The sequence below is a fragment of the Podarcis tiliguerta genome, assembly GCF_965153285.1.
Source record: "Podarcis tiliguerta genome assembly, chromosome: 3".
Lineage (NCBI taxonomy): Eukaryota > Metazoa > Chordata > Lepidosauria > Squamata > Lacertidae > Podarcis > Podarcis tiliguerta.
In genome coordinates, this window is record NC_139536.1 from 66,905,570 (window position 1) to 66,931,631 (window position 26,062).

The window sequence follows — 26,062 nt, forward strand, 5'->3', positions numbered from 1 at the left end:
AGATTTAAGCAGTGGTGCCATGTATATCTGGATGATAACAAGGGACATCTTTATTAATTGTCCTGTATGGCAAATGAACACCATTTGGCTTTTGCTGTAAGCAGCTGTCTGTAATAGACATATGTGCATAAATGTAGAGTCTTGTGCGGGTGGCACTGTGGTCTAAACCACTGAGCCTCTTGGGCTTTCTGATCAGAAGGTCAGTGGTTCGAATCTGCGCGACGGGGTGAGCTCCCATTGCTCTGTCCCAGTTTGAAAGCACACCAGTGCAAATAGATAAATAGGTTCTGCTGCAGTGGGAAGCTAAATGGCGTTTCCGTGCTCTCTAGCTTCCGTTACAGTGTTCCATTGCACCAGAAGTAGTTTAGTCATGCTGGCCACATGACCCAGAAAGCTGTCTGCGGACAAACACTGGCTCCCTCGGCCTAAAAGCGAGAACCCCATAATTGCCTTTGACTGGACTTACGGTAACTGTCCAGGGGTCCTATATGTACAGTGGTACCCCGCAAGACGAATGCCTCGCAATGCGAAAAACTCGCTAGACGAAAGGGTTTTCCATTTTCTGAGTTGCTTCGCAAGACAAATTTCCCTATGGGCTTGCTTCACAAGATGAAAACGTCTTGCGCCTTTTTTTTTAAAACCACCAATGCATTCCTATGGGAAACCGGCAATACACATTGGTGCTTCGCAAGACGAAAAAACTTGTAGAACGAAAAAACTCGCAGAACGAATTAATTTTGTCTTGCGGGGCACCACTGTAATTGTTTCAAAAGTGCCAGAAAAGGAATAACAGTAATCAAAATGCATTTCTACAAAACCAACCTTCCATTTTCTACAGAACTGTGGGAACTTGGGAGATACAGGAGTTTCAAAGCAATTTGTTGTTGTTGTTGCTGCTGCTACATATATAAGATGTTTCAATAAAGAAAGTTGTCCCTACTGGCTAATACAGAAATACCTGCAATATCTTTTCAGCTTTAAAGCAAGCCTGATCTTAATTATGCCTTCTTACGCCTATGGTATTCTGAAAGAAGCACCGCTGAGTTCAATGGGGCTTAGTCCCAAGAAAGTATGTATAGGATTGCAGCTTAAAATCTTTAAGCACTGTCTGCCTTGACAGCCGATGCTCTTGTTGAGATGGATGTCATGGCTGGTGACAACTGGGAGCTGTTCTTGGAGGCTCTCTTGCCTTTTTAGGCTATGAGGGTCTCCGTGTGTTTAGGATAATGTGATTGACGGCTCCACTCCGGCCCCAATTAGCACCCTATAATTTATTAGCTTCTGCTTTCAGATTATGCGTTAACTTCACAAATATTTCAACCACGGAAACAGCAGCTATCAAGTGTCTCCTGCTTGATCCAACTTGTGGGGGCTGCAGTTAAATACAGAGAGCGCTCTGCGGCTCTGTCAGGAGAGAATAATCATTTGCATCTTTGCTGTCCGACTAGCAGCATCGCAGCAACAGGGGAAAAGGGAGGGGAGGCAGAGATCAAATTAAGGTTCGGATCATATTTTGGGGTCTCCGTTTGCAGGGGAGAGGTTGAACCTGTTGACTCGGCTAAGGGAGGCTTTTGTTTGTCTAACGGCTGCCGCTTGCATAAATATCGCCGCTTCAGTTGCACGCAAACAGCAACTGTGAGAATGACAGGAGTCACCACTAGTGCCATTCCATTGCCCCTGACTGCGGAAAAGGAAAGCAAACATAAAAATAAACTGCATGTGAAAAAGCTGAGGGTAGCATGTGCAGAAGAACATGGAATCCAGACTCTGAAAAGGGGATAATAAAAACTGTGTAAAAGATATACGTAGCCTCTGATTGCTTGTGTTGTCCTTATTAGATGGGATCCAGAAAAATGATTATGAAGGGCTGGCTCATGTGTGCATGCACATCAGTGGATATGTTTCACCACTCAATGGATTGCAGCTTAATGTGTGATCGGCCTCCATCAAAATAGTGTTCTTGATGTAATGCAAGGTGGCTCCCCAGTGATGATTGCCACACCTATGCAGATCATTAGAAGATGAGCAGGCATATATGGATTCACCCTAAGCAGTTTGTACTGGTGAGGTGTGAACACATCCAATCAGGAGGAATTTGCACTTAAGGCCATTCTGGCTAGATGCCCTGCTGTGCTGAGCTCTGCAATTGCAAGCCACGTAGCACCAGAGTAGGGAAACTGGCCCATTAGATGTTGCTTGACTACAACCCCCATTTGTCTCTGAACACTAGCTTTGCTGGCTTGGGCTAATGGGATTTGGAGCCAAACAAAGTCTAGAGGGTCACAGGTTCCCCATCTCAGATGTAGAATCCCTATAAGGAGCTGGGAACCTTTGACCCTCCAGCTATCGCTGAATTACAACTCCCACCATCCCTAGCAAACATGGCCAGTAGCCAGGGAAGATGGGAGTTGTAGTTCAGCAACATCCAGGGGGCCAAAGTTTCTCCACACCACCTAATGCCTCCATAAAGACCTATTGCATTCTGACTATATTTCCTTTCCAAATATGCTTAAAGATGTCTTCAAATTAGATTGCCTAGGTGAACACAGCCCATCAGATTTATGATAAAGCTAAAGCAGCAACATAAGAGCTAATGTAGGACATAGAAACCTGGTTATAATATTTGCTAATCTTTATTTCTCTTCCAACTAGGAGCAGCTCTGCAGAGGGCTAGGCATGTTAGTCTCAACAAACAGCCTTGTTCATCTTAAGGACTAACAAATTCATTCTGGCATAACCTTTGATGGTCTGTAGTCGGGCAGGGATCTTTTACGTCACCTGCATCCTTTTAAAATAGAGATTGTCAGGATTGAACTTGGGACTGTTTGCATGGAAAGCATGTGCTCTATGGTCCCTCACCAATAGTATAGTGGCCAACCAACTCAACTCCAAATCAGGAAGCTTTGAATCAACCCCAAACACCCTAGAATATCTCAGTCAAGTCCCTGTCACTCTGTTTCAGACCATCCTCTATCATCAATCTAGGAATAAGAGCAATGGCTTACCTTGCAGGGGCTGGGGCTGGTAACAATTGCAAGTGTATGCGTTCTGAAATCCATAGTAGGACAACAACTTTATTAGGCCAACCAAAAGGTCACATATGGAGCCATAACTTTTCATCAGGTTAAGTGGTCCAAATAACAAGGGGTGGGAAAGGAACAAAGGTTAGCTGATGGTGAAGCCAAGGAGTCGAAGTGTCTGCTCACAGTCTCTCAGCATGGCACGTGGGAGGACGAGGCTCTCTGTGATGTGCTATTCAGGTTAATCCATGTAAAAGACTGTGAACTTGCTTGGGTCTTCAAAAGCAAGAGGTGCTGGTCAAGGAGCCTAGTAGGCCACTTTCTGGTGAGCTGCATTCAGCGTAACAGGCCACATGCTGTGCATGCCTGCTTTAAACCCTTACCAGATATTAGCACAGATCCAAACAGAATTGCAAGGGGAAAGCAAGAGGGCAAGGCACATGGGCATAGCAAGTCAGTAATTTTTGTTGGGGTGGGGCAGAACCTCAGTTTGTTATGTACAGTGGTTAAGAACTTAATTGTTCTGGAGGTCTGTTCTTAACCTGAAACTGTTCTTAACCTAAGGCACCACTTTAGCTAATGGGGCCTCCCGCTGCCGCACAATTTCTGTTTTCATCCTGAAGCAAAGTTCTTAACCCGAGGTACTATTTCTGGGTTAGCAGAGTCTGTAACCTGAAGCGTCTGTAACCTGAAGTGTCTGTAACCTGAGGTACCACAGTATTTTTATTTATTGGGGGGGGGGAGCCGCCCCTTTCTTCCCCTCCTGGCTACGTCCATGGCAAGGCAACTCCTCTGCCATGTAAGATGATGGCAGTGCAGACAAGGTTCCCAAGGGACAGGAAACTCTCACTCCCAGGAGATGATGTTTGTGCACACAAGGATTGCTAGGAAACAGCTTCACCCTGCGGCAAAAGCTCATCTGAACAACCCTGTGGCAAAAAGAAATGAGAATCCGGTGCTAAAAGAGGTAGTTTAAACAGTTCTAGCAGCAGGGGGACCCAAATGCAAACTGAAGTTGTCATCTGTTATATTCTTTCAGCCGCATCAGTGCTAAGAAAGATTCTTGGGAAGCAAACTCTTGTTAAAATTCCGCCTCCAAAAATAAAACAGGGACTGGGAGCTGCTTCCCTGCCTCAAATGGAGATTTCCTTCTGTCTGTCCCACCATATTTTCCCGAGAGAGAACACTGGATCTTCCAGTGCAATGCACTTAAACTCAAAGGTGGTTGGTTATTTTGTTTTGTTTCAACGACACATATTTATGTGAATACAGTGATGTATCGCACAGTGGCTGGGAACTAAGGAGCCCCTGATTCGAACCGCAGCTCAACTAAGTGGCTTGAAGCAAGCCATCTCCCTCCCAGCCTCTCTCCTCCCTTCTGCAATATGGGGATGTTGATCGTCAGGCATCTTCATTGTACCGTTTCCGGCAACTTTAAAAAACTCTTTTGTTTAGATGTGTCAACCCAAACATGCAATTTTATTATGTATGTTTGGTTTTATCTATATTTTGATATTTTATTATGTCTACTGTTTTTAAATTATGCTTTTATTGCTATTTTTAAAATTAAAATTGTAAACTGGTTAGAAATGGGTTTTTAATTGTGAAGAATATAAAACTTTCTAAAGAATAATGCCAGCTTTCCTCCCCGCCCCCCCCCGGACTACTGTAACCATTACTGACTTGTTTTGAGCACTTGAAATGCACTATATAAATATTATTCATTCATTCATTATTTTCAATAGAACAGTTGGATGGAGAAATTTTGTCAAGGAAACCTGAACCTGAGGCATTTTAACAACAGATTCAGAATATTTTGTGGTGTACCTCTCATTGTGCATATACCGCATGAGCACGTAGCACAATCTTCATGCACAGTTGAGATGTCATGCTCTACACTCAAGCTGGCACACTTTCCTGCTACACTGAAGTGTGACCTAGAGGAATATTTGTGACATTTAAAGTGACTCTTAACTGATGTTAGCTAAGAAGGAGCATTGCACACTTATCTAGATAAAATGATTAGGCCATATATCATTTCCTACACTTGCAAAGCTCTAAATGGTTGTCCTCTCTAGATAAGCAGAATCCCCTGCCAAGTCTGCCTGAAACATTAGCAACCAGGGCTGCCCCCAATTTTGATAGGACTTGTTTCATGTCCATAAATCTGGCTGAATTATAGCCCTAAGGGAAAGCTAAAGATAAGATCCAAACTTTAGTGGCCTGGGGGGGAAACTTTTCCTGACCTTTCTGTATTGCTGGGAGTGCCCTCTGTTCTAATGAGAAGCCACCATATAGACGTGCTGCTATAAACACTGACCTTGGAACAGCTGCAGCATTTACAATTAGATGTAGAAAGATCTGAAGCAAACTGGAGCACAACCTTCCCCTCAGCTGTTGCTCATTGCGAGAGAAGACAGGCGATGGGAGAGCAGAGTGGGAAGGCCATTCTCTGGGGGTGACTGGCAGGCTAAGAGGTCAAGCCATCCTCCATCCTCACAAGAGAATGCAAACGTGGGGAGAAAAGGAAGCCTCATCCTGCCAAGTTCACTACCCCCTTTGATCCAAAGAGTAACACACAATATGCAAAAGTAACTAGCCAGCCAGAATAGAGCTCAGCACCCCTGCCTCTCTGGGATAGCCACACATGATGCAGACAGAAAGCAGGCTGGTGGAATAGGTTTGGTAGAATCTTGCCCACTGGCAGTGTAGTCCAGCACATGTTTTCAGTGGGGACACAGGTGGCGCTGTGGTCTAAACCACTGAGCCTCTTGGGCTTGTTGATTGGAAGGTCTATGGTTCGAATCCCCGCAATGGAGTGAGCTCCCGTTGCTCTGTCCCAGCTCCTGCCAACCTAGAAGTTCAAAAGCACGCCAGTGCAAGTAGATAAATAGGTACTGCTGTGGCAGGAAGGTAAACGGTGTTTCCGTGCACTCCTGTTTCTGTCACATTGTTCCATTGCACCAGAAGTGGTTTAGTCATGCTGACCAAGTGACCCAGAAAGCTGTTTGTGGACAAACACCTTGGCCTGAAAGTGAGATGAGCGCTGTAACCCCGTAGTTGCCTTTGACTGGACTTAACTGTCCAGGGTCCTTTACATTTTACCTTTTACTCTTTAGTAAATTTGTTTAGTTTGTAGCCCAATCTCATTTCTTTCTAAATATGGTTAGGGCTTGGAAGCACAGACAACAGCTGAAAAATTAGATGGAGGCCAGAACAGACGTTACAATTTTTCATTGTCATCAACTATAGCGAGCTGCCCCAGAATTTATTTGTTTAACCACTTGCCTGGGGTGAATATTTTGACCCACTCCAGCAAAATATATTGGCTGTGCAATTCTATACATATTTACTTGAAGTTAAGTCCCACTGTGTACAGTGAGACCTAGTCCCAGGTAAGGGTGTATAGGATTGCAGCTTAAGTGATGGATATTGGGATAGCGGCGGGGGGGGGGGGGAATCCTAATTTTACATACACACTGCTGGGGGCTCAGCTGGTGATGACCTACCAGGAAAGAGATCTTGGCGTTGTGGGAGACAGCCGAATGATATGTTGACCCTGCGTGTGACAGCTGTGAAAAGGTTGAATTCCATGCTAAGGATCATTGGAAAAGGAATCAAAACTGCCAATATCGTAACTCCTTTTCCAAGTAAGGCTGGGAAAGATTTCTGTCTGAAACCCTGGAGAGCTGCTGCTAGTCAGTGTGCAGACAATATTGAGGGAGATGGACCAGTGGCCTGAAGTGGTATAAGGCAGTTTCCCATCTTTGGGGCATTTGAACTTAGAGGGGGGAAGATGAGTGAGAGAGGACATGGTAGAGGTATGCAAAACTACACATGATGTGGAGAGAGTGATGCTTTTCCCCTCTCCAGGTATCTGGGGTCATCCAATGAAACTGATCAGTTGAAAATTCAGAGCAGACACTTTAAATACTTCTTTTACCCACTGTACAGTTAAATTGTGGAATTTGCTGCTACAGGGTGTGTCAAGCACCTCCACTTTAGATAAAACATGGAGGTTAAGGATATCACTGGCTACTGACCATAGTAGCTATGGGCAACATCTAAGATTGGAGACAGCATACCTGCACGACAGCACAATAATGTTTCTGGACCACAGCAGGAGAACACTACTGCCCTCATGCCCTGCTCTTGGATTTTCTATGCTTGCCCACTATTCAAAAACAGGATGCTGGACTAGATAAGCCTTTGATCTGATCCAGTGGGGCTCTTGTAAACTTAACATTACCCACACCAACAAAACCCTTGTAAAACATTAACCTCGGGGATGTTTCTGTTGAACACATTCAGGTTCTCGGCACACCAAATCTCCAGTCCGTTTAGCTTGCAAAACTCATACAATCAGATGGTGAAAGGAGACATCTTTAATTCAACTTTCCTACAAATAAACATCTCATATATGTCCCTTCAAAAAAGAAGAGAAAAGAGACCCAGTCACTGACCACTAGAAAGATACACACAGTGAGGATTCATATTAAATGGGGCCCTTTGTCTATCCAATTACTCCCCCACCCCAATTTTCTCCAGTTGTTACTTGTGGAGCCTTTTCTTTTCTTTTCTTTTTTGAAGGGTCTCTTCTTTCATCATAAAACGTTCCTTGTATAAAAACCTTATATATACACATATGGATGGATGCATTATCCAATGCAATTGTTGTGCCAAACTCGGAGAAGTGCCACCTTAGTTGTCAAGTTTCTAGAATTCGAACAGTTGTCTCTTGAACAGCTGCATTTGTGTAAGCCGGGAGGGCAGGTGGCCTGTGCTAGTCACTTGCCACTCATCACCATGCTGAAGACTGAAAGGTCTCTCCATTAAAAAACAAAAAAAATCCCAAACGTGCCTAGGAGTTTAGAATTCCTTTCTTTGTTTCTACAGTGGAAAGGACAACAATCCCATTTACAACGTCTGAATATCTTCTCATGCTGCTTTGAAAAAGGACTGTGGAGGTGTTTTTGTTTTTCGTTTTTTAAAAAATGTCAGTCAAAAAGAAAAGTCCATGCCATCGTGCCGGCAGCAAACCCTTTTTGCTTCCTAAAGTCAGCAATTTCAAAGTCCTTCTTTGTTCATCTTGATTCTTTAGAATGGCCTGGCCACTGTTCATGGATGAGGGCGCCCAACCCCATCATCACCCCATCATCATCTTAGGTCCTGTTGGTTGAAAGTTGAAGTCTAAGCAGCTTTTAACTCCCACTGAATTGCCCGTCTTCTTGTCCTTGAAATGTGACATGAGATACTGAAAGATGGAGGGGGACAAAGAAGATGGAGTTGTGGGGTGGTTGGGAACGCTTTAGGATCAGCAGTTCAGCTCAGGAGGGATCCACCACAGAAGGAATAACGGCGAGCTGTAAACCAAGATCAGAAGCTGTTACAAATCGACTCGATTCAGCTCTGTCACCACCAGTCCTACTTAGGCAGAGATCTGACTAGAGGGGAAGAAGAAAAGGTGGAAGGGCAGGTCTAAAACCAATAGAGGTCCTTGCTTTTATCCTGAGGCTGTAAACCTGAGAACAGAGAAAAGAGAGAGAGAAAGAGAAAGAGAAAATGGAAATAAAATAAAACAGAAAAGGGGGAGGAGTATAAATATATAAGGATGGGGCAGGGGTGGGGAAAGACAACTACCACCATTTTCTTGAAAGGGTAGGTAACCTATCTAAAAGCATAGTAATGCACTCTCGACGGGACAATATGGGATTGGGGGGGCAACTCCCATCTCTTGTGGGGGTGCAATTAGTGCCAGCACCGTCCGTTAAGAGTTTGGGTGTAATCTTCGACACCTCCCTTTCCATGGAGGCGCAGATTGCAGCTATAACAAAGGCGGCATTTTTCCATCTCCGCCAAGCCAAGGTCCCAGGCCTCAGAGAAGTTAGGCTGGCCTCAACTAGAGCCAGGGCTTTTTCGGCTGTGGCTCCGATCTGGTGGAACACTCTGTCACAAGAGACCAGGGCCCTGCAGGACTTGACATCTTTCCGCAGGGCCTGCAAGACAGAGCTGTTCCACCAGGCCTTTGGCCAGGGCACAGCCAGACTCCCTCCCTTGGCAATCTTCGCGGAGCTCTGGCCCAATGGTTGCCAGCGGCTTGAATTAATTAATTTTATAATGAATGATTTTAGAGTGTTGTTTATGCTGTACTTTTCTACTGTTTTATTGTTGTTAGCCACCCTGAGCCCGGCTTCGGCTGGGGAGGGCGGGATATAAATAAAATTTATTATTATTATTATTATTATTATTATTATTATTAAAAGGAGAACCCAAGTTCAAATGGATAGCTTCACAAGAGAATTTAGGGAATCCTGGAGGAAATCCGCTTTTGGCACTGTCCCTCACCTTTAGTTCCACATCTGTAAAAATGGGCACTTGGAATTGAATCAAACATTTTCTAAACAGAGAGGTGACTTGACTATAAACTAGGCATTAACAATGGGTTGCCATGATGAGCCCTCACAAACACAAAGAGCTCACCCTACTGGCTTATTAAGAGGATGGTGACAGTTTAGAAAATTATACTATAGAGCTCAAGGACAGGAGCAACTCCATAAAAATACACATTAGGGGAGCAGGGGGAAGTGGGAAACATTTGGAGGGGGAGCACCTGGACCCATTGTTGCTACCCCTTGGAGTCATCCCTGCTTGGGGAATAAATGCAACAGAGACTCACAAGAGATGTGACCAGTTTTATTTACAACTAGGCCCCTACAGGGATAATTGGTTTCACCCTTAGTCTTTTGAATTGTAGAATCCAGAATTCTTTCCTTAGAGAGGGAAAGAAAGAGAGAGACAAACACACACACACAGAGAGATGTTACCTAAGTTTGCACACCCACTAAACTAAAAATAAAAATAGTAATATCTGTATTTCATGGAAAACACATAGTAGACATCTCCTCTAACAAGAAAACATATTCTCTTTCAAGAATTTGATAAAAACTGAAAGTTTCTTGAGGAAAGGTTATGTTCATTTTGTGAACATACTCCCTAAGATAGTCATGGATAACTTTTGGACACCGAGGGCTGAATAATAAGTTGCATCAAGGAATACTTGAACTTGGGCTCTCTGGTGTGTTTCCTGATATCACAATCATATTACCTATTTTTCTCAGTTTGCCTGTATCAGTGGCTTCAAGTGAGCTCACCTATGATGTGTTGAAGCAGCTACAGAACTATCACCATTCAGCTACGGGGCCAGAGTGTTTGCATGGATACGCTACACTTAATATCACTGCACGAAAGCTAGATTTTTCTTCTTGATAATTACAGCATTTATTATTATTTTTTTGCAGAAAGGCAAGAAAAGCACCTGTTAAGTTTAGAAATAAATAACTCAGTTTTATGTCTCACTCTGTTTCTGTTTGGTGCCTTACTTTGTTTTCATGTGGCGTCATTTAATTTTTTTTTATTATGGCTAAGGACCTCAAAAGCTGGAAATGGCCCCCGCCTCTCTGGACCTCTGAGAAGGGCTGGGGGCAGGAATTGTATTCTATTACTGTTCATTTTGTTATTTGCATTTATTTGGGGTAGAGCAAGGGGACCTTACTGATGATGAACACACACACACACACACACACACACAAAATTCAGGATGTGAGAAAAGGGTGGATGGACAGAAACAGAAAGCTACACCTGCCAGGCCTTACCTGTGTCCACATTGAGGCCTAAACTCTGTGCCATTTCCCCTGCAGGACTGGCGAAAGGTGCTGGCGTTGTCCACGCTGAAGTGGCAGGCTCACTCTTGCCCAGCTCGCACGGAGGGCTGACGGGCGTGGGCACTGAGGCGGGCGTGAGGCGGTGGGGGCGCACGGAAGCGGCGGGCACCAGCAGGGAGCCGTAGCGAGGGTCAAAGTGAGGGCCGTAGACTTCGTGCACAGCGGTGGGTCGAGGGTAGGCTGAGCTCTGTGTTCCAATGTAAGGGTGGTGGTGGTGGTGATGGTGGTGATGGGCAGGGTGCCAGGGCTCCGGGGGGCCCTGGTGGAGATGACTGTGCAGCGAGCCTGGAGAGTAAGGGTCCGCTGTGGCAAAGGGCAGTTCGCTGTGGGCAGTGGCTGACAGTGGGCTGCCCAGTGACGCAGGCACTGAAGAGGGCTGGTACGTGCTGTTCCAGAAGGAAGGCGGGAAGCTGCGTTGACTCATGGGGAATGATCCATCTAACAAAGGAAGGTGGAGAAGGACATCAGAGCCACATCAGAAAGGTGTGATGTCCATCCATTCCGTTAACCACAAGGACTCCTACTGATAAGGCATGTGCTTTCTAGATAAGCATCCTTCCTGTAACCTGTTTCCAAGACAAATTGTTCCACCTAAAGGGTCTTCAGATTAGCCGCTCTCCTGGACTTTCACCCTGGCCATCAACCTCTTTTTCTGATTCACATCAAGAATAGAAGGGTGCTCTCCAAAAAAAAGAGTCCCTTGAATTATAAAGGCCAATGCCGTTTTTACCAGTGATGCCTTTAATAGGCAATTTCAATTGGTCAGCTGTAACCATGACTAAGGGCTCATCCACACTCATCCTTTTGCTCCACACTTTCTAGGAACAGGTCCTCATTTTAAGGCTCTGTGTTCAAGCGTTCCCTCTCCCACTACTTACATCGGGGAAACCTGCTCTTTAATGCTGAATTGGGACAAACAGCAATTCAGGTTTTCTGTGGATTGCTGTTTGGTCCAATTCAGCGATGAAGAACATGTTTTTGTGGGGAAAGCGCTGGGGAGGGGAGCACTAGAACAAGAAGCTTTAAAGCATGGACCTGTGTTTAGAAACGTGGCACAAAAGGAAGTCTGGATGAGCTGATTCAACCTGATTTGTTTGTGGAGAGATTAGGCCACATCAGCTGCTTGATGAGCATTCGCCTTGACTTTTCTGTGGTGAGATTGGATGATGTTGCATCAAGCCACTGTTATCCCACAGAGTGCAATCCCCAGCCCATTTCCTTAGTGTAAAAAGTCGGATATCATGGGGAAGTGGGTTTGTTTCACAAAAGCTCAGAATCAGCTTTAACTGCACAACCTGAATTTGCTGGTATGCAATTGAAAGTCTTAAGTTTAGATGGAACTCTAATGTTGATTTTTACCCTTGCATCATGTAAAGCCTCTGTCAAAATACAAACTAAGCATTAAAATCCACATTGGCTAGAATGTCCAACCAAGACCCTAGAAGCACGTTAAAAACTAACCAATTTATTATGGCAAAAGTTTGTGTGGATCTTAGTCCATGTCGTCAGGTACATGAAGTGCAGTTTTATTTGGCAGATACACATAGGAGTAAAGGGACATGGAGAGTAAAGTTTGGCATTAAATTGCAGTGAAATGCAAGACACAAGCTGACAATCTATTGATTTACGTTAAGTTAGTCATCATGTCCATTGATCTCAATGGGTCTACAGCGATGAGGACTGAGGATAGATACATCCCATTTTCTGTGGCAATTCATTCAGAACTGAAATGGAATTATCATAGCTTGCTTTTTATGTTCCATTGTCACTTAACTCCATCCTTTACATCCATGTATATATCTTTATTGAAATTAGCTGAATTGTAACATGAGTTTACTTTTGTATTGTGTCCAGCATTAAGATTGGTTGAATAATATGACATGAGCATAGATGAGCTGTTTGGTGTCTTGTGTCAAAAGGAAATATATTCTGCACTCTCCTAACTAAAAAGTATTACTGGCATCTTTCAAAAAATAAAATAAAAATGTCTCTAGTCCTTCAGAAACTTAACTCCACCCTGGTGAATCTTTTTAAAGAGAGAGTGCACGGAATGAGCCAGATGAACACTGAACCCTTGATTCCAGAAGAGATCCACACTGTGAGCAGCTCATGATTCTCAAGAGCTCATAAGCAATTTGATTCCCACAGAGGAACAGACAATCTCAGCTGTCAATGAACCTCGAGGCAGATAACAGAACCCTAACAACATCTGATCTCAAGAGATTATCCTTGGGATTATTCTCACAGAATCCCATAGTGATAAAATCTAAATTACACTCTACACGCTCTTTTTTAAAAAATGTGTTAAGTACACCATGGGGGGGGGGCGCATCTCATGCAGCCACCATAAGGATCCCATCTGGGTGCAGGATAATCACTGGCTTTAACCAAGGACACCTTGAGAGCTTCATGAGTAAGCGGGGGTTTAGATTTCTCATGACCAAGTCTCAACATGGAAGATCTGCATTCACCGTAAGGTCATGAGGGAGCTTGCAGATCTCTCTCAAATAATACCCTTGCAACTTAACTATGCTTCATTATAGGCATGGTTCTCACCTATTTTTATTTTTTAAAAAAACAGGGCGGGAAGACGCTTTGCGCCTGCGATCCTTCGCGCGCTTCCTCGGAAGCAAGCCCCGTGGAAATGTTTCCGAAGAAGCATGGCTAACATCAGGCTGCAGCTCGAGACAACGGCATCCTCTGTGTATCCAAAACAACCCTTAGCGGCTCCTCGGGCGTTCAAATCGCGACCAAAGCAAATCGCTGACCAGAGCAAGTGCTTTCCTACCAGGGCTGCCCTGTAAAATATTCGAGTACGCGGGAAAGTCGCGGAACTTCTTTAAGAACAAACGTACATCGGATCGTGTCCCTTAGCTGCTGGCTTCAAGCAGAGTTATGAGTGTCTGGGGCCGAGGTGATACGCTGCGTCCTGTAAGCCCCTGTTTTTGGAGGGCTGCTGCGGTCCCACGGAAGCGCCCTTTAGAGTCACAGAGTCTGCCATGGACTCCTTTCTCTCTCAGCCCTTCTAGTCGCCAGGAGGCATTTGAATGGGGATCGGGGCCGAGCGGAAAGGATTAAGCGGTCCCTGGGATTGGGTTCCCATCTGGTGCTGGACTACAACTCCCATCATCCCTTGGCCACCGGTCCTTCTAACTAGGGGTGATGGGAGTTGTAGTCCAGCAACAGCATGGGACCCAAGCTGGACTTAATGGTGGTGGAGCTCTTCCAGAGGGTAACCTGTCTATCACTTCGATAAACTTACTTCCCAAAGTGGGGAAATCAGATCTGAGGCGTCCACGGACCCGCCTGCTCATCCCACTGACCGGGACCCCCGCTGGATCTCTGCTCCGAAGTCTTGCCCTTGACCGCACGGCTGCACCCCATAAGGCAAAGGTTCGAGATTTTGCAAGTTTTCCAAGGGCGATTTTTGCCCCAGTTTTTGCGCATTGCTGAAGGGCGATGCAGAAGCGCACTAAAAAAGCGAATTTGCACTTCCGATCTGGAAAACCCCAGGGCTTGCTCGAGCAAAGTGGGGTGGGAGCATGAGAGTCTCAGGATCGTGGGTTCGAGCCCCACGTTGGGCAAAAGAGTCATACATTGCAGGGAGTGGATTAGATGGTCCTCACTGCCCCTTCCAACTCTACAGCTCCTTTATGATTCTAACTAGCCGGGGAAACAGAAGCTGGACCCCAGTGGAAGCATGTTTACTTCGAGAGACTGATGCCTGAAAAGAATGGCTATTCGGAAGTAATTCAGTGAGGGTCGCTCTCAGGTATGGGGCTGCGGCCTGACTTTGGGACTTCTGCGTAAACGTCTCTAGAATGGTGATGTCCGCATTTAAACAAATATTGCTGAATTTCGAGATTTCTCCTTTTCAGTAGCTTGCTTCCTGGCTACTGTGACTGTGCTTTGATATCCAAGTGTGTCATACATGGACGTAGCCAGGACTTTTATCAGGGGGGCAGGCTTTTGTTACCGGGGGGAGGGCAGAACTTCAGGTTTATATTGATGGGGGGTAGCTGCCCCCCCTAGGCTACGCCCATGGTGTCATACTCCGTATTGATTTTTGGAGAGCATCACCCAGCGTATCCAGAAATGCCCCAGCCATCTCTTTCTTCCCCAGAAAATGCCATATACTGCGGTGCAGTATTTCAGAATACAGGCAGCATTTTTTAAAAAAGAAAAGAAAAAGAAAAAAGGTTATGGTAGTTGAGAATTAATTGCCAATTTTAAAGATTTGCCTCTTTCTAAAAAAAAAAGCAATTAGTTATCACACTAATTAGTAATAACTAAGATAGCAATTAGTTATTACTGTTCATTACCCTGTCCGCTTATAAAAATGATTAAAAACCCAGCAAGATCCATGAATCGAGAGTGAATGCGTGTTCTAAAACCCAACTTTTTCTCTCTCCCAGAAGTCGTTGCTTGGCATCATCCGGCCTAGTCACAAAAGCCAAAAAGGTGGAAAAAAAAGGCGAGGGGAGGCCCCATTATCCATATTAAACAAAACACCTTGGAATCGAATGGAGAGGGAATGAGACCCCTAGTCTGTGACTCCGGCTTGTTAAGTACTTGAATTTAAGGGGGCTGTCCTAAGCGCACATATTATGGGGTACCTTTCATTGCTGAACAATTCGTTCAGAGTGAATGTACACATAACTGTGCCGTTAGCCCGTGCAATTCTACACTTGCATTTACTCCAGAGTCGGCGAATTCAATGGGATTTCTCCTCCGGTAAGCTATGTGCCACAATTCCAGAGGATTCCAGACAGGAACACCCGCTGCTGCAAAATGATTCCTACAACTATTTAAAATCACTTACTTTCTATATTTTTGCTTCAGGGTCGCCTTATTTCTACAACGCCAGGAACCAGGACTTTAAAAGCATTAAGTAATATTTGGGGGACAAAAAAATTATTTGCTCTCTCCAAGTAGCCTAACAGGTTTGGAGATGAGGCGGCTACGTTTTGCATCCCACGTCTTTTTATTCAGAAGTAAATGGTATTGCATCCCATTGAGTTTCATCTCAAAAGTGTTGTTTGGGGGCTTTTCCTTTGCCTTTATCGGGCAGCTTGGATTTTTCGTTTCTTAGAGCCTTGGAAAGAAAACCCCGTTCTTAAATGTGCGATTTGCGCACCTGGAAAACCCCAGCCTCTCTCCCCATCCGGCCTCTCCCTCGCCTTCTGCGTTGCCGGATTCGTTTCCTTTCCCCATTGAATTAAGACGCTCCCCCCTATCTACCTCCATGCGTTTCCCTTATGTCCCCTGTCCCATGTCCGCGGCCATTACGGGCGGAGTGTCTGTTCGTCAAAGGGGACGGTCTCTTGCTGCGACCTGTCGCCTCCCGATCGCTCTTTAGAGTGAAGAATATTAATCCCGAAATTAACAGTCCCATGCAAGATCCCTTTTTAAAAAGGAAGTTGATACTACGATCCTGTGATCTCTCTGCCTAGAAGTAAACCCCCATAGAGTTCAGAAGAGCTGCTTCCAGGGTGAAAACGGATAGTTTTGCAAGCTCTCTCTCTCTCTCTTAATTATATCAATGTTTAATTGGTTTTTTTTTTAAATGCTTCCCATGTTTTGAACTGTTTTTATTTTTATCTGTAAACCGTCTTGAGTCCCTGGTCAGGGGAAAATACGGGGAATAAATAAATATACTGTATTGTTATAATAATAAAATTCCTTCCAGTAGCACCTTAGAGACCAACTAAGTTTGTTATTGGTATGAGCTTTCGTGTGCATGCCCACTTCTTCAGGAAAGCTCATACCAATCACCTAGTTGGTCTCTAAGGCGCTACTGGAAGGATTTTTTTTATTTTGCTTCGACTACGGCAGACCAATACGGCTACCTACTTGTAACTAGTGTTATAATAATGTTACTGATCTGCATGTAAATTGTTAGAGAGCAACCCAGCCACGTGTCCTCCTGCAATAAGTCTTGTTTTCTTGTGTTCAGGTTGTTTTTAAAAAACCAAATAACCCCCAAATCACCATCCTCCTCCCGCCCCTGTTCCTTTAACAGCTGCTTGATGTGCAGGAATTAACAAGCGCCGCTTTTCGCCGCCGAAAGAGAAACGGAATCCGCTGCTAATTGCTGCAGCTCAAGCGGCGGCTCACGGCGCTGGCGCGGCCCAAGCCTCCGGCATGCTGGTCTCGCTCGCCCGGGCGCAGACGCCCCAGCTTGTTTCTCCCTTCCCCCAGTTGCGCTCCCCGAGGGGCTGCCGAGATTTTCTTGACAACGGCCTCTCGGGGGCCACAAAGGGCAGGGCAGCCCTCTGCCCTTCTCGGCCCGGCAGCTGCTCCAGGGAGACCTTGCTGGGCCATTTGTTTTGTCTTTCTGAAATCCCGGCAGCTGAGTTCCCCTCGTCAGGGATTTTTGGAGTTTGGCAGGAAAGGGGGTAAATTCATTTCTCCCCTCCCTGTGAAAAATTTAGCCCTGTAAATTCCAGAAAGTGGAATAATAATAATGCAAACTTTGGAAATGTACAAAGAGGTAATGTTAAAATTTTAAACTGGATTAAACTTGTGTTTTCAAAACTACACACTTTTTGATCCCATATGTGTGAGCAGCTGCCTTGGATTGAGCCGAACTTTTGGTCCAGCTAGATCAGAATCATTCACAATGATTGGCAGAGACTCTCAATTCAGACGAGGGACATTCACAGCCCTACCTGGGGATTGGACCTTCTGCAGGCAAAACAGGTGCTCTGCTAGCTACCATTGCACTGCCAGAGAGGGTTTAGTTGCAAGCAGGTTATTGAGATAAATGGGATGCTGGCGCTTTTTTAAAAGAAAAAAGGAAAAAAATACATAAAGGCAAATGGAAAGGTTAGATCAAGATTAAATTGAATAAAGCATGGACTGGCATGTCAAAGGTGACCCGGCAACTTCAGAAAAAAATGCATGAAGGGAGAGAACCCACCCCAAAACAAATTCCAGTGTGGATGCACCCCTAGCCTGTTTTTTTAAAAAAATTCTACCTCTCCTATATAGAATGGAATTCTGTAATAGAATTCCCTTCTATTCATATGCATAGAAGTTCATGGACCTACAGGACTATTCAAAACACATCATACACAACCCACCTTTTGCAGTGGAAAAGATTTAGGCTGTAATCCAGGAAGTAAACCTCACTGAACTCAGTGGGGCTTCCTTCTGAGTAGGGTTGCACTGCCAAACAGCACAGAACATGGGGCTCCTGTGGCTTTAAGAGATGTATAGATGAGGGTACTCCAGCAGATGTAGCTATAGGTACCTGGTCCTCCAACTCCCATTGACCCCCATGGCCAGGGAAGCAGCTGGTTTTGCCACTTTGTATTTTTACCAAATACAGAAGTGCGCTGTAGGATCAAACACAGCCTTCTTGTTCAGCATCTCTCTTCACACAGTGGCTGACCAGATGCTTGCTATCAGAAGGCCACATGCAGAGCACGAAGGCAAAGAGTCCCGCCCCCCGCAAATAGTTGCAGTGATATGCTGTGTCTGAATATGGAGGCTTCATATAGGTTTCACACACTTAACTGTTCTATTAAGATCAATAGGGTTTAGAAGAGCCTAATCTGACCTGGCCCACGTCCTTTACTCAGAGCATTCAATGCATCTAGTGTTGGGAATCTGATAATAATACTTTTTTGTGGCTCATTGCTTCCTTCCTCCACCGTTTTGGAAGCAAGGCACAAAAGATGAAATATATGCCCCTCATTGTTACCAATTAAAGTTTGTTTGTGGATTCTTGCAGGCTGCCATTTATTCATAAATAAGGCCCATTGAGTTGAATGCGACTTATGCGTCACTAACTCCCAAGTGAGCCTACAGGATTACAGCCTTGGTGAATGTGATTATTCCTGGATTCATTTATTGGAGTAGCTACTACAGACCATTAAAGCTGTGATCCTATGTACCCTTATCCTGGGACTAAGTCACATAAGGCCAAATCAATAATATAGTCTTAGGCTGTGTACACAATTCTGTTTATTATTAATCCAGTGTGTTCCTGTTTCTAGTTTGGAAAGTGGTATACCCACAATGTTAGCCATATATATCCTGCCATTGCTTATGAAGTACATTGTTTTGATGCATCTCTTCCCCCCTCAAAAAGCCCCAGCTTTGATCCAGATTGGGAAAAAGAAGGACCTAGCTATGTTTTAAGCTGGTACTGTGTACACAATCTTTATTGTCTTGGCTCCCTTCCTAATTTCAAAGAGGATAAGATCTTTTATAGGTGATTATAAACAGTGGGACGCGGGTGGCGCTGTGGGTAAAACCTCAGCGCCTAGGACTTGCCGATCGTATGGTCGGTGGTTCGAATCCCCGCGGCGGAGTGAGCTCCCGTTGTTCGGTCCCAGCTCCTGCCCACCTAGCAGTTCGAAAGCACCCTTAAGTGCAAGTAGATAAATAGGGACCGCTTTGTAGCGGGAAGGTAAACGGCGATTCTGTGTGCTGCGCTGGTGCAGGCTCACCAGAGCAGCTTCGTCACGCTGGCCACGGGACCCGGAAGTGTCTTCAGACAGCGCTGGCCCCCGGCCTCTTAAGCGAGATGGGCACGCAACCCCAGAGTCGGTCACGACTGGCCCGTACGGGCAGGGGTCCCTTTACCTTATAAACAGATATCCCTGAAGAAAATGTGTCAGCCATTATGTTTGCACACATGCGATATAATTCTGCCCCAGCCACTACACACTTTCCCCACTGTAGACATAGAACTCTGTGGGTTATGCTGAACACATCCATTCACAGATGAGCAGCACACCTAGGTTGTACCAAATGCCCCTTGTTTCAAAGCATTAGATCCCATTCAAAGTCTGTATCCAGGTCACTGCTGCTCCCTGAGCTGCCAGGCTTTCAGCAACAGCTACCACGCCTTACGGCTATAGTGGCACAACATTGTGTGCTAATTCTCCCTAGCCCCTTGCGCGGAACTACAGTTCCCTGCTAGGAAGGCACCAGTAGTTAAGCCACATTCAAAGAGCTTTCTAGTGCGGGTGCAGACAGACCAGGCAGCAAGGGTCCTGCAGGGCCAAGAGGCTTATCAGCTCACCCCTCCAAGAGCTGGAGCTCCTCATGGCAGCCTTCGTGCTGGAGCTGCTGGGCGAGTAGCTGCTGGGCTGGCTGAGGGCTCGGCTGAAGTGCTCGTCCACCACAGCACTGATGTCCCCTTGGAAATAGGTGAACAAGACGCATCTGGAATTGATGACTTTGGCCTCTGGGGGGCGCTCTTTCTCCGGGCTGCACTCTTCCTCTTTGATGCTGGCAGGGGCAGTGTGGCTGGAGAAGGAGCTGCTGGCACTGCTGCCACTTGTGCTGGCGCTCTCCGCGGCTTCCTGCATCTTCGAGTAAAAGGCTAGTTTCTGTGGAGGAGAGCAAAATGCAATCAAGGTCTGTGCACACATGCCTGCCCATCGGAAATGTGCCAGTGGCTCCCCTGCCAAACAGTTGCATTTCGAGGGCAACGAGGCAGCAGGAAAGTTCTGCCTCTCAACCCCAGTTTTTGTGTATAAGTAAATGAAATGCAACAATCCCCAGTCTTTTCTACAAACCCATGTAGGAGCCCCTCTCTGTGCATCAGAAGGGAATGAGGTCTGGAGGAGGAAAGCATGCATACATTGGACTGGTGGACTGATAGACATACATAACTTTAAAAAGTGTGTGTAATGAAATTCAGAGCCAGTGTGGTGTAGTGCTTAGAGGGTTGGACTAGGACTTGAGAAACCAGGACTCAAATCTCCACTCAGAAAGGAAGCTCCCTGAGCCAGTCACAGTCTCTTAGCTGCTAATCTACCTCACAGGGTTGTTGGGAGAAGAATACAGTGGTACCTCAGGTTAAGTACTTAATTCGTTCCGGAGGTCCGTTCTTAACCTGAAACTGTTCTTAAACTGAAGCACCACTTTAGCTAATGGGGCCTCCTGCTGCTGCCATGCCACCGGGGCACGTTTTCTGTTCTCATCCTGAAGCAAAGTTCTTAACCCAAGGTACTATTTCTGGGTTAGCGGAGTCTGTAACCTGAAGCGTATGTAACCCGAGGTACCACTGTATTGAGAAAGAGAGAAACCATGCATGCCATAACAAACAAATACAATTAAGCACTCTGATCAATGACTGGTGGTATGATTTATTGTTATTCCAGACTGAAAGTTTCTTTGGCTACAAAAACTCTCATTGCTATTGCTTTGCCAAAGGGCTGCTGGGCTATTTAAAAAAATAAAAAAGCTGGGGATGGGACGGGAGACCAACACTCTACACGTCTAAACTGTCTGCAGGCATCTGACCTACTCTGGCTCTTTTATACGCTCAGGTGGAGGCCTGGTGAAGAGGGGGTGGGTAGAAGGGACATGTGAACACAACACCCAAAATGCACGGATTCCTGCCAAGACAAGCTTTGCCTTTCATCAGTAGGCATATTTGGGACACTGTGGTTTGCGCCTCAGTCAGGTTTTACAATCTCCCGATCCACAAACCTTTCAGGCAAGAGAATTTGGAAGGGCTTTGCTCCAACGGTTCTGGCTGAAGGAGCTGCTGGATCACAGCAAGCTGCCCCGTCCCTTTCTCTGGAGGGAAAAAGCTTCCTACTCAAAGCGTACACTTTGAATCGAAGCAAACTGACCCAGTTCCCTGGGCTTGGAGGGCTGCGGCCAGCGGAGAGCAGCAAGAAGCAACGCGCTCCGGGTTTCTCTGTTTGGCTAGCGCGCTTCGCTCGCAGCACGCAGCGCCGGCGGAAAATTTGGCGACGAGCCTGGCTAGTGGAGGCCGACGCGCCGCTGAGGAGGACCCTCGGAAAGCAGCCGCGCAGGCCGGACAGAAGCGAAGGCGCCGCTCCTGCTAGCTCCGACCCGTATTTTGCAAGAGAAGCGGGGAAACAAAAGCAAGACCAGGGTGGAAATGGACCAGGCAACGGCCGACGTCCGCAGGCAGGAGAGAAGACGTCCGCGGCATCCAAACTAGCCCGAGACCTCAGCTGGAGCAGGCGGATGATCCCATTCCTTCTTAAAGATAAGAGGTGACACCAAGTGTCCAAATTCAAGGGAAAACACCAGGAGGAATCGTAAAATAAAAAAGCAACAACCACAAACTACCTCGCGCATGAAAGCGCTGAGCTTTAACAATGTCCGAATGGGACACAATGCGAATCGAAATCCAGAAGATGTCCGTGTACTTTGGTTTCTTAAACAAAATAAAACTATGCCAACAGCAAAAAGCCCTGTTGATTCTAAGAGACCGGAATGGCAGGCCAGAGATCGCGTGAAATTACTCTCAGTGAAGGGTCCCCGGAGCGCCAACACTATCAAAACCAAAAGAAGGAAAACTAAAAACCTGAGAAACGGCGAGTCCCACGAAATGGGAGCGAGGAAGATGTTGTTTTAAACATGTGGTCTACACTGGGAATGCTATTTTCTGAGCTTAGTGCTGGTTAGGAGCAAGAGGCGGCGGGAAAGCCACGCAGCTGGCAGGACTCGAACTCGGTTTGGGAAGAACAGCGCCCGCTTGGCACGGGGAGAGAGAGAGAGGCATTTCCGACGGGACCAGATTATTTTTCACTGGGTTCTTTGAGAGAGAGAGAGAGAGAGATCTCGAAGGCCTGCTAAATGTTCTCCACGTTTGCTTTGCCGCGGTTAGCGTGTCTGCAGCTGCTGCTGCCGTTGCCGCCGCCTCCGTCAAGGGCCATCAAAATGCAAAATGAATAATTGGATTCGGACACAGCGCAAAAGTCCTGGAGGGAGAGTAAGAAGACGTTGGAGGGGGCGGGAGGCGAAGCAGCCAGGCTCGCCGCTCTCTGGATTTCTGCGATTTAATTATGCTACGCCTTGCCATCTCAGGAGCAAAGAGGCTTTAAAAGGGGGATAGACGCATTCGCGGAGCAGTCAGTCAGTGGCTACTGGCCACAAGGGCTACTTGCACGGCTAGAGGTCTGTTCTGCCTGCGAATAATACGAGTCTTGGGGGGGACGGGACAGCAGGAGGAGGGAAGGACTCCTGCTTGGGGCCTTCGAAGAGGATCTGGTTGGGCACGATGCGACATAGGGCGGTGGGCTGGATCCAGCAGGACTCTCCTTATGCTGGAGCGATTTGGGAGCGTATTTTGACCCACGCCTGCCTCAGTCCCTGCGCTGACCGGCCTCCCACTCCAAGCAGCAGATATTGGAGGGAGGGACCGGCACCCAGAAAGCCCAGCAAATTATTTTTCATTCGCTCCATTTTCACCACCACGGAGGGCCCTGAGAGCGGCATCTCCCGCTCCTCACTCTGCCGAAAGACTGACAAACCAAACGGGACCCTTCCCCTGCTGAGTGACCTTCCCATTTCCTCGAGCTGCACCTCCTCGCCTGGAATGCACAATTGTAAGGTCCTCGGGGCAGGAAGCTTTCCTTCTCTTTGCTTCGTTACTGTGGCAAAGCATCAGGCGCATCGGCTTGGACTCCTGTCCATCTCCCCAGACGGGTCATCAGAAATGTCCCATTTTTAATAGTCTCGGGGAAAGAAAATTAGGTACCGCGATCTCCAAATCCTACTAATAATCAAGGTGCTTCAGAAGCCAGGTGCCGCCACAGCACGGAGTCGGCATAGGGAACTGGGTCCTTTCTCAAGGGACCCTATTCTGACCGGCCTTGCAGAACTATCTGAGAAGGAGCCTGACAAATTAAGAATTACAAGCATTATTCTCCATACATCGGTGGGAAGAGGAAAGAATAGCGAGGGCTACGCTTGGGACGTTATCTCGGAAGGAAGGAAGCAACTCGTGGAACTATTACCTGACATTCATTCGTTTTATGGCGGAACCTGAATCGACGGGGCAGACTAAGGATTTCAAAGTGAACTAAATTGACTTAGCCGCCGGCTGCGCCCTGCAGAGCCTAACTTCGCGTTATCAACCACATTTATTTGGAAGCAAACGGCTAGGATTGTTGGGCCTGTTCCGTTTAAGACGGTCATGAAATACAGAAAGAGTGTCGGACTCAATGTCGCCTGCTATCTCTTCTTTCAATGCTGAGTTTCAGTTTTCCTTGCAAACTGAATTTCTATTCCGCCCGACACAATGAAACAATTTTGAATTTCTTTTGCTGTCCAAGACGGGCTTTAAATGGAAGGCAATATTTCCGCATTTTGTCAGTTTTTTCCACTTAATGATATCTTATCTTTATCTGAACTCTTCAAGAACCAGAATTTATTTCTAGCAAAACAAACAAAACCCCCCCAAAACAACAACAACAATCCACTCACATTTGTTAAAGAGGCACGTTAGCTACCGACGCAATACAATTCAGATTTCCTTGATTCAAGGAAGGTTGCTCTAGCGACGGAAATGAAAACGAATTGCTTTTCTTATTTGCAACAACGAACCGAGGGGCAAGTGAAGGCGCCGGTCTCGGATTTATCGCCGCGCCTTTTGCATGCAAACGAACAGGGCTGAAACATTTTCCTACTTCCGAGTCCAGAGTTCTGAACTTTCTTACAAAAAGCTGCAGAACGCGTCCCGCCTGCTTAGCTTAGGAAATTAACCGAAAAAAAGATAAAAGCTCACTGAAAATTGCAATGGCCAGAGAGAACGAAATTGCAGGAAGCGATTCTCACAGGTTTCTAAAAATAAAATAATCATTTGGGATAGTTTGCGTTTATACAACGTATTCCGAGTCCAAAGCAATCCACGCTGTTAGCTTAGGACATCCTCGCAAGGAAGGCCAGCGTTACTGCACATACGGCTGCGAAGAACGAGGTAAAAATGGAATTCCAAAAGCCACCTCTGGAATTAGTGGCTGAACTATTGTTCCAACTCCTGTTACAATCTCATTAACACTTCTAACCATTACAGTCGTTCTCTCATTCCTGAAAACAAGTTTAAATACCTTTGGTGTCCATGGGTAATATAGTTTTAATTCCAATTGGCGGGCAGGCTGAGCTCGCTGCGAAACATCCCCACCCGCCATCACGAGAGCACTTCCTATTCCGAACAGGAACACGTTTGCAAAGAAAACCAAAATAAAATCACCACAAGCCTGAATAAAACGGAACCATTTGCTAATTCAGTTCCCCCAGAAGTGGAGGGGACCGCGGTCCATTTGCGTTTCAGCCCAAGAATTTTCTGACGGTAAGAGCTGTTCGACAGTGGAACGGGCTGCCACGAGAGGTGGTGGATTCTCCTTCATTGGAAAGGCTTTAAGCAGAGGTTGGATGGCCACCTGTCATGTATGACCTAAACTGAGATTCCTGCACTGCAAGGGGTTGGATTAGATGACCCTGGCGCTCCATTGAGACTCTCAAATCTACAATTCTATTATCCATCCAGGGAATACGAGTGGGGCGGGAAATGGAGCGATACAAGAAGTTGAGCCGCAGGATTCCATTCACCCCCCCCCCATTCCTCCGGCTGCGCTCATAAGTCACCCGCGACACATTATTGTGCCAAGCTCGAGCTAGAATTATAGAACTGGAGGGGACCCCGAGGATCATCTAGTCCAGCCCCTGCAATGCAGAAATCTTTCGGCCAATGTGGGGCTCGAACTCACGAGCCTGAGATTAAGAGTCTCTTGCTCTACCAACTGAGCCATGCCAGGGTATATGCCAGGCCAGTGGCACCTCCTCGACGGTGCCCGGGGCTTCCCCGCCTCCCCCACCCACCCTCCGCCCCGGCGACTTACCTGGTGGTAAGGGCTATAGGCGGCTGCGAAGTACGGCTGGGGAGGACCATAGACTTGGTACATCACATCCAGGCAGCTCATGGCGAAAGGCAGCCGCGACTCCGGCAGCGGAGCGTCAATTCTGGCCCGGCGGCTGCATAGGGGGTTTTTCCGATCGGGCCGCCCGCCCCTCGAGCAAGGAAGGGGCGGGGAAGGAAGCTCGCGGGAGGAAGGGAGCCTGGCCCTGCCCCGCCGCTGTCAGCCAGCGCAGCGCCAGTCCACGCGCCCACGAGGAACAGGCGCGGCGGGCGCCAGCCGGGAAGCATTTAAACCGCACGCTCGGCGTCAGGCGGGGGCGGGGCAGCCTCGGGCCAATGGGAAAGCGCCCAGCGCGCACGCGCGCCTCTCTGCCCGGTTGCTCTGTGACAGGCCTCCCTCGAGCCGCCGCCGCTGCTGCCGGGACAGACGTCGCGCCTTTTCCTGCACCTGGTGCGTTCGGACCCCTTCGCCAGAGCGACGGTAGATCCCGCCCCTCCGTGCACGTGCTTTGCATTGTGTGTGCGGTGGGGGGACCCAGGGGAGGCTGCAGGCAAGCAGGTAATATAGGCAGGAAGAAGGGCGATTGATGCCGCGGAGGAAAAACTGGTCCAAATGTTGTTTGTTTCTTCAGACCGAAAGGTCCACAGAGCGCATCACGTGCAGTCAAAGCAGGCAG

General features: G+C 46.9%; 1 protein-coding gene across 5 annotated transcripts; it reads right to left on the reverse strand.

Annotated features, from left to right (window-relative positions):
* Positions 1 to 7,387: 7,387 nt before the first annotated feature.
* Positions 7,388 to 25,647, reverse strand: VGLL2 (vestigial like family member 2). Of its 5 annotated transcripts, none has more exons than XR_014509950.1 (5): positions 25,369 to 25,647; positions 19,779 to 20,088; positions 10,673 to 11,179; positions 9,697 to 9,790; positions 7,388 to 8,542 (listed from the first exon to the last, which is right to left on the reverse strand). XR_014509950.1 is itself a non-coding variant. In XM_083435228.1 (5 exons), exons 1-4 carry the CDS (start codon positions 25,447 to 25,449, stop codon positions 9,756 to 9,758), a joined length of 933 nt encoding a protein of 310 aa, XP_083291354.1. In that variant the 5' UTR covers positions 25,450 to 25,647; the 3' UTR covers positions 7,388 to 8,383; positions 9,754 to 9,755. The 5 variants fall into 5 exon arrangements, 4 of the variants coding, with proteins under 4 accessions (XP_083291354.1, XP_083291353.1, XP_083291352.1 ...); XM_083435228.1 differs by having other exon boundaries at positions 7,388 to 8,383; positions 9,754 to 9,790; XM_083435227.1 differs by having other exon boundaries at positions 9,754 to 9,790.
* Positions 25,648 to 26,062: the final 415 nt, after the last annotated feature.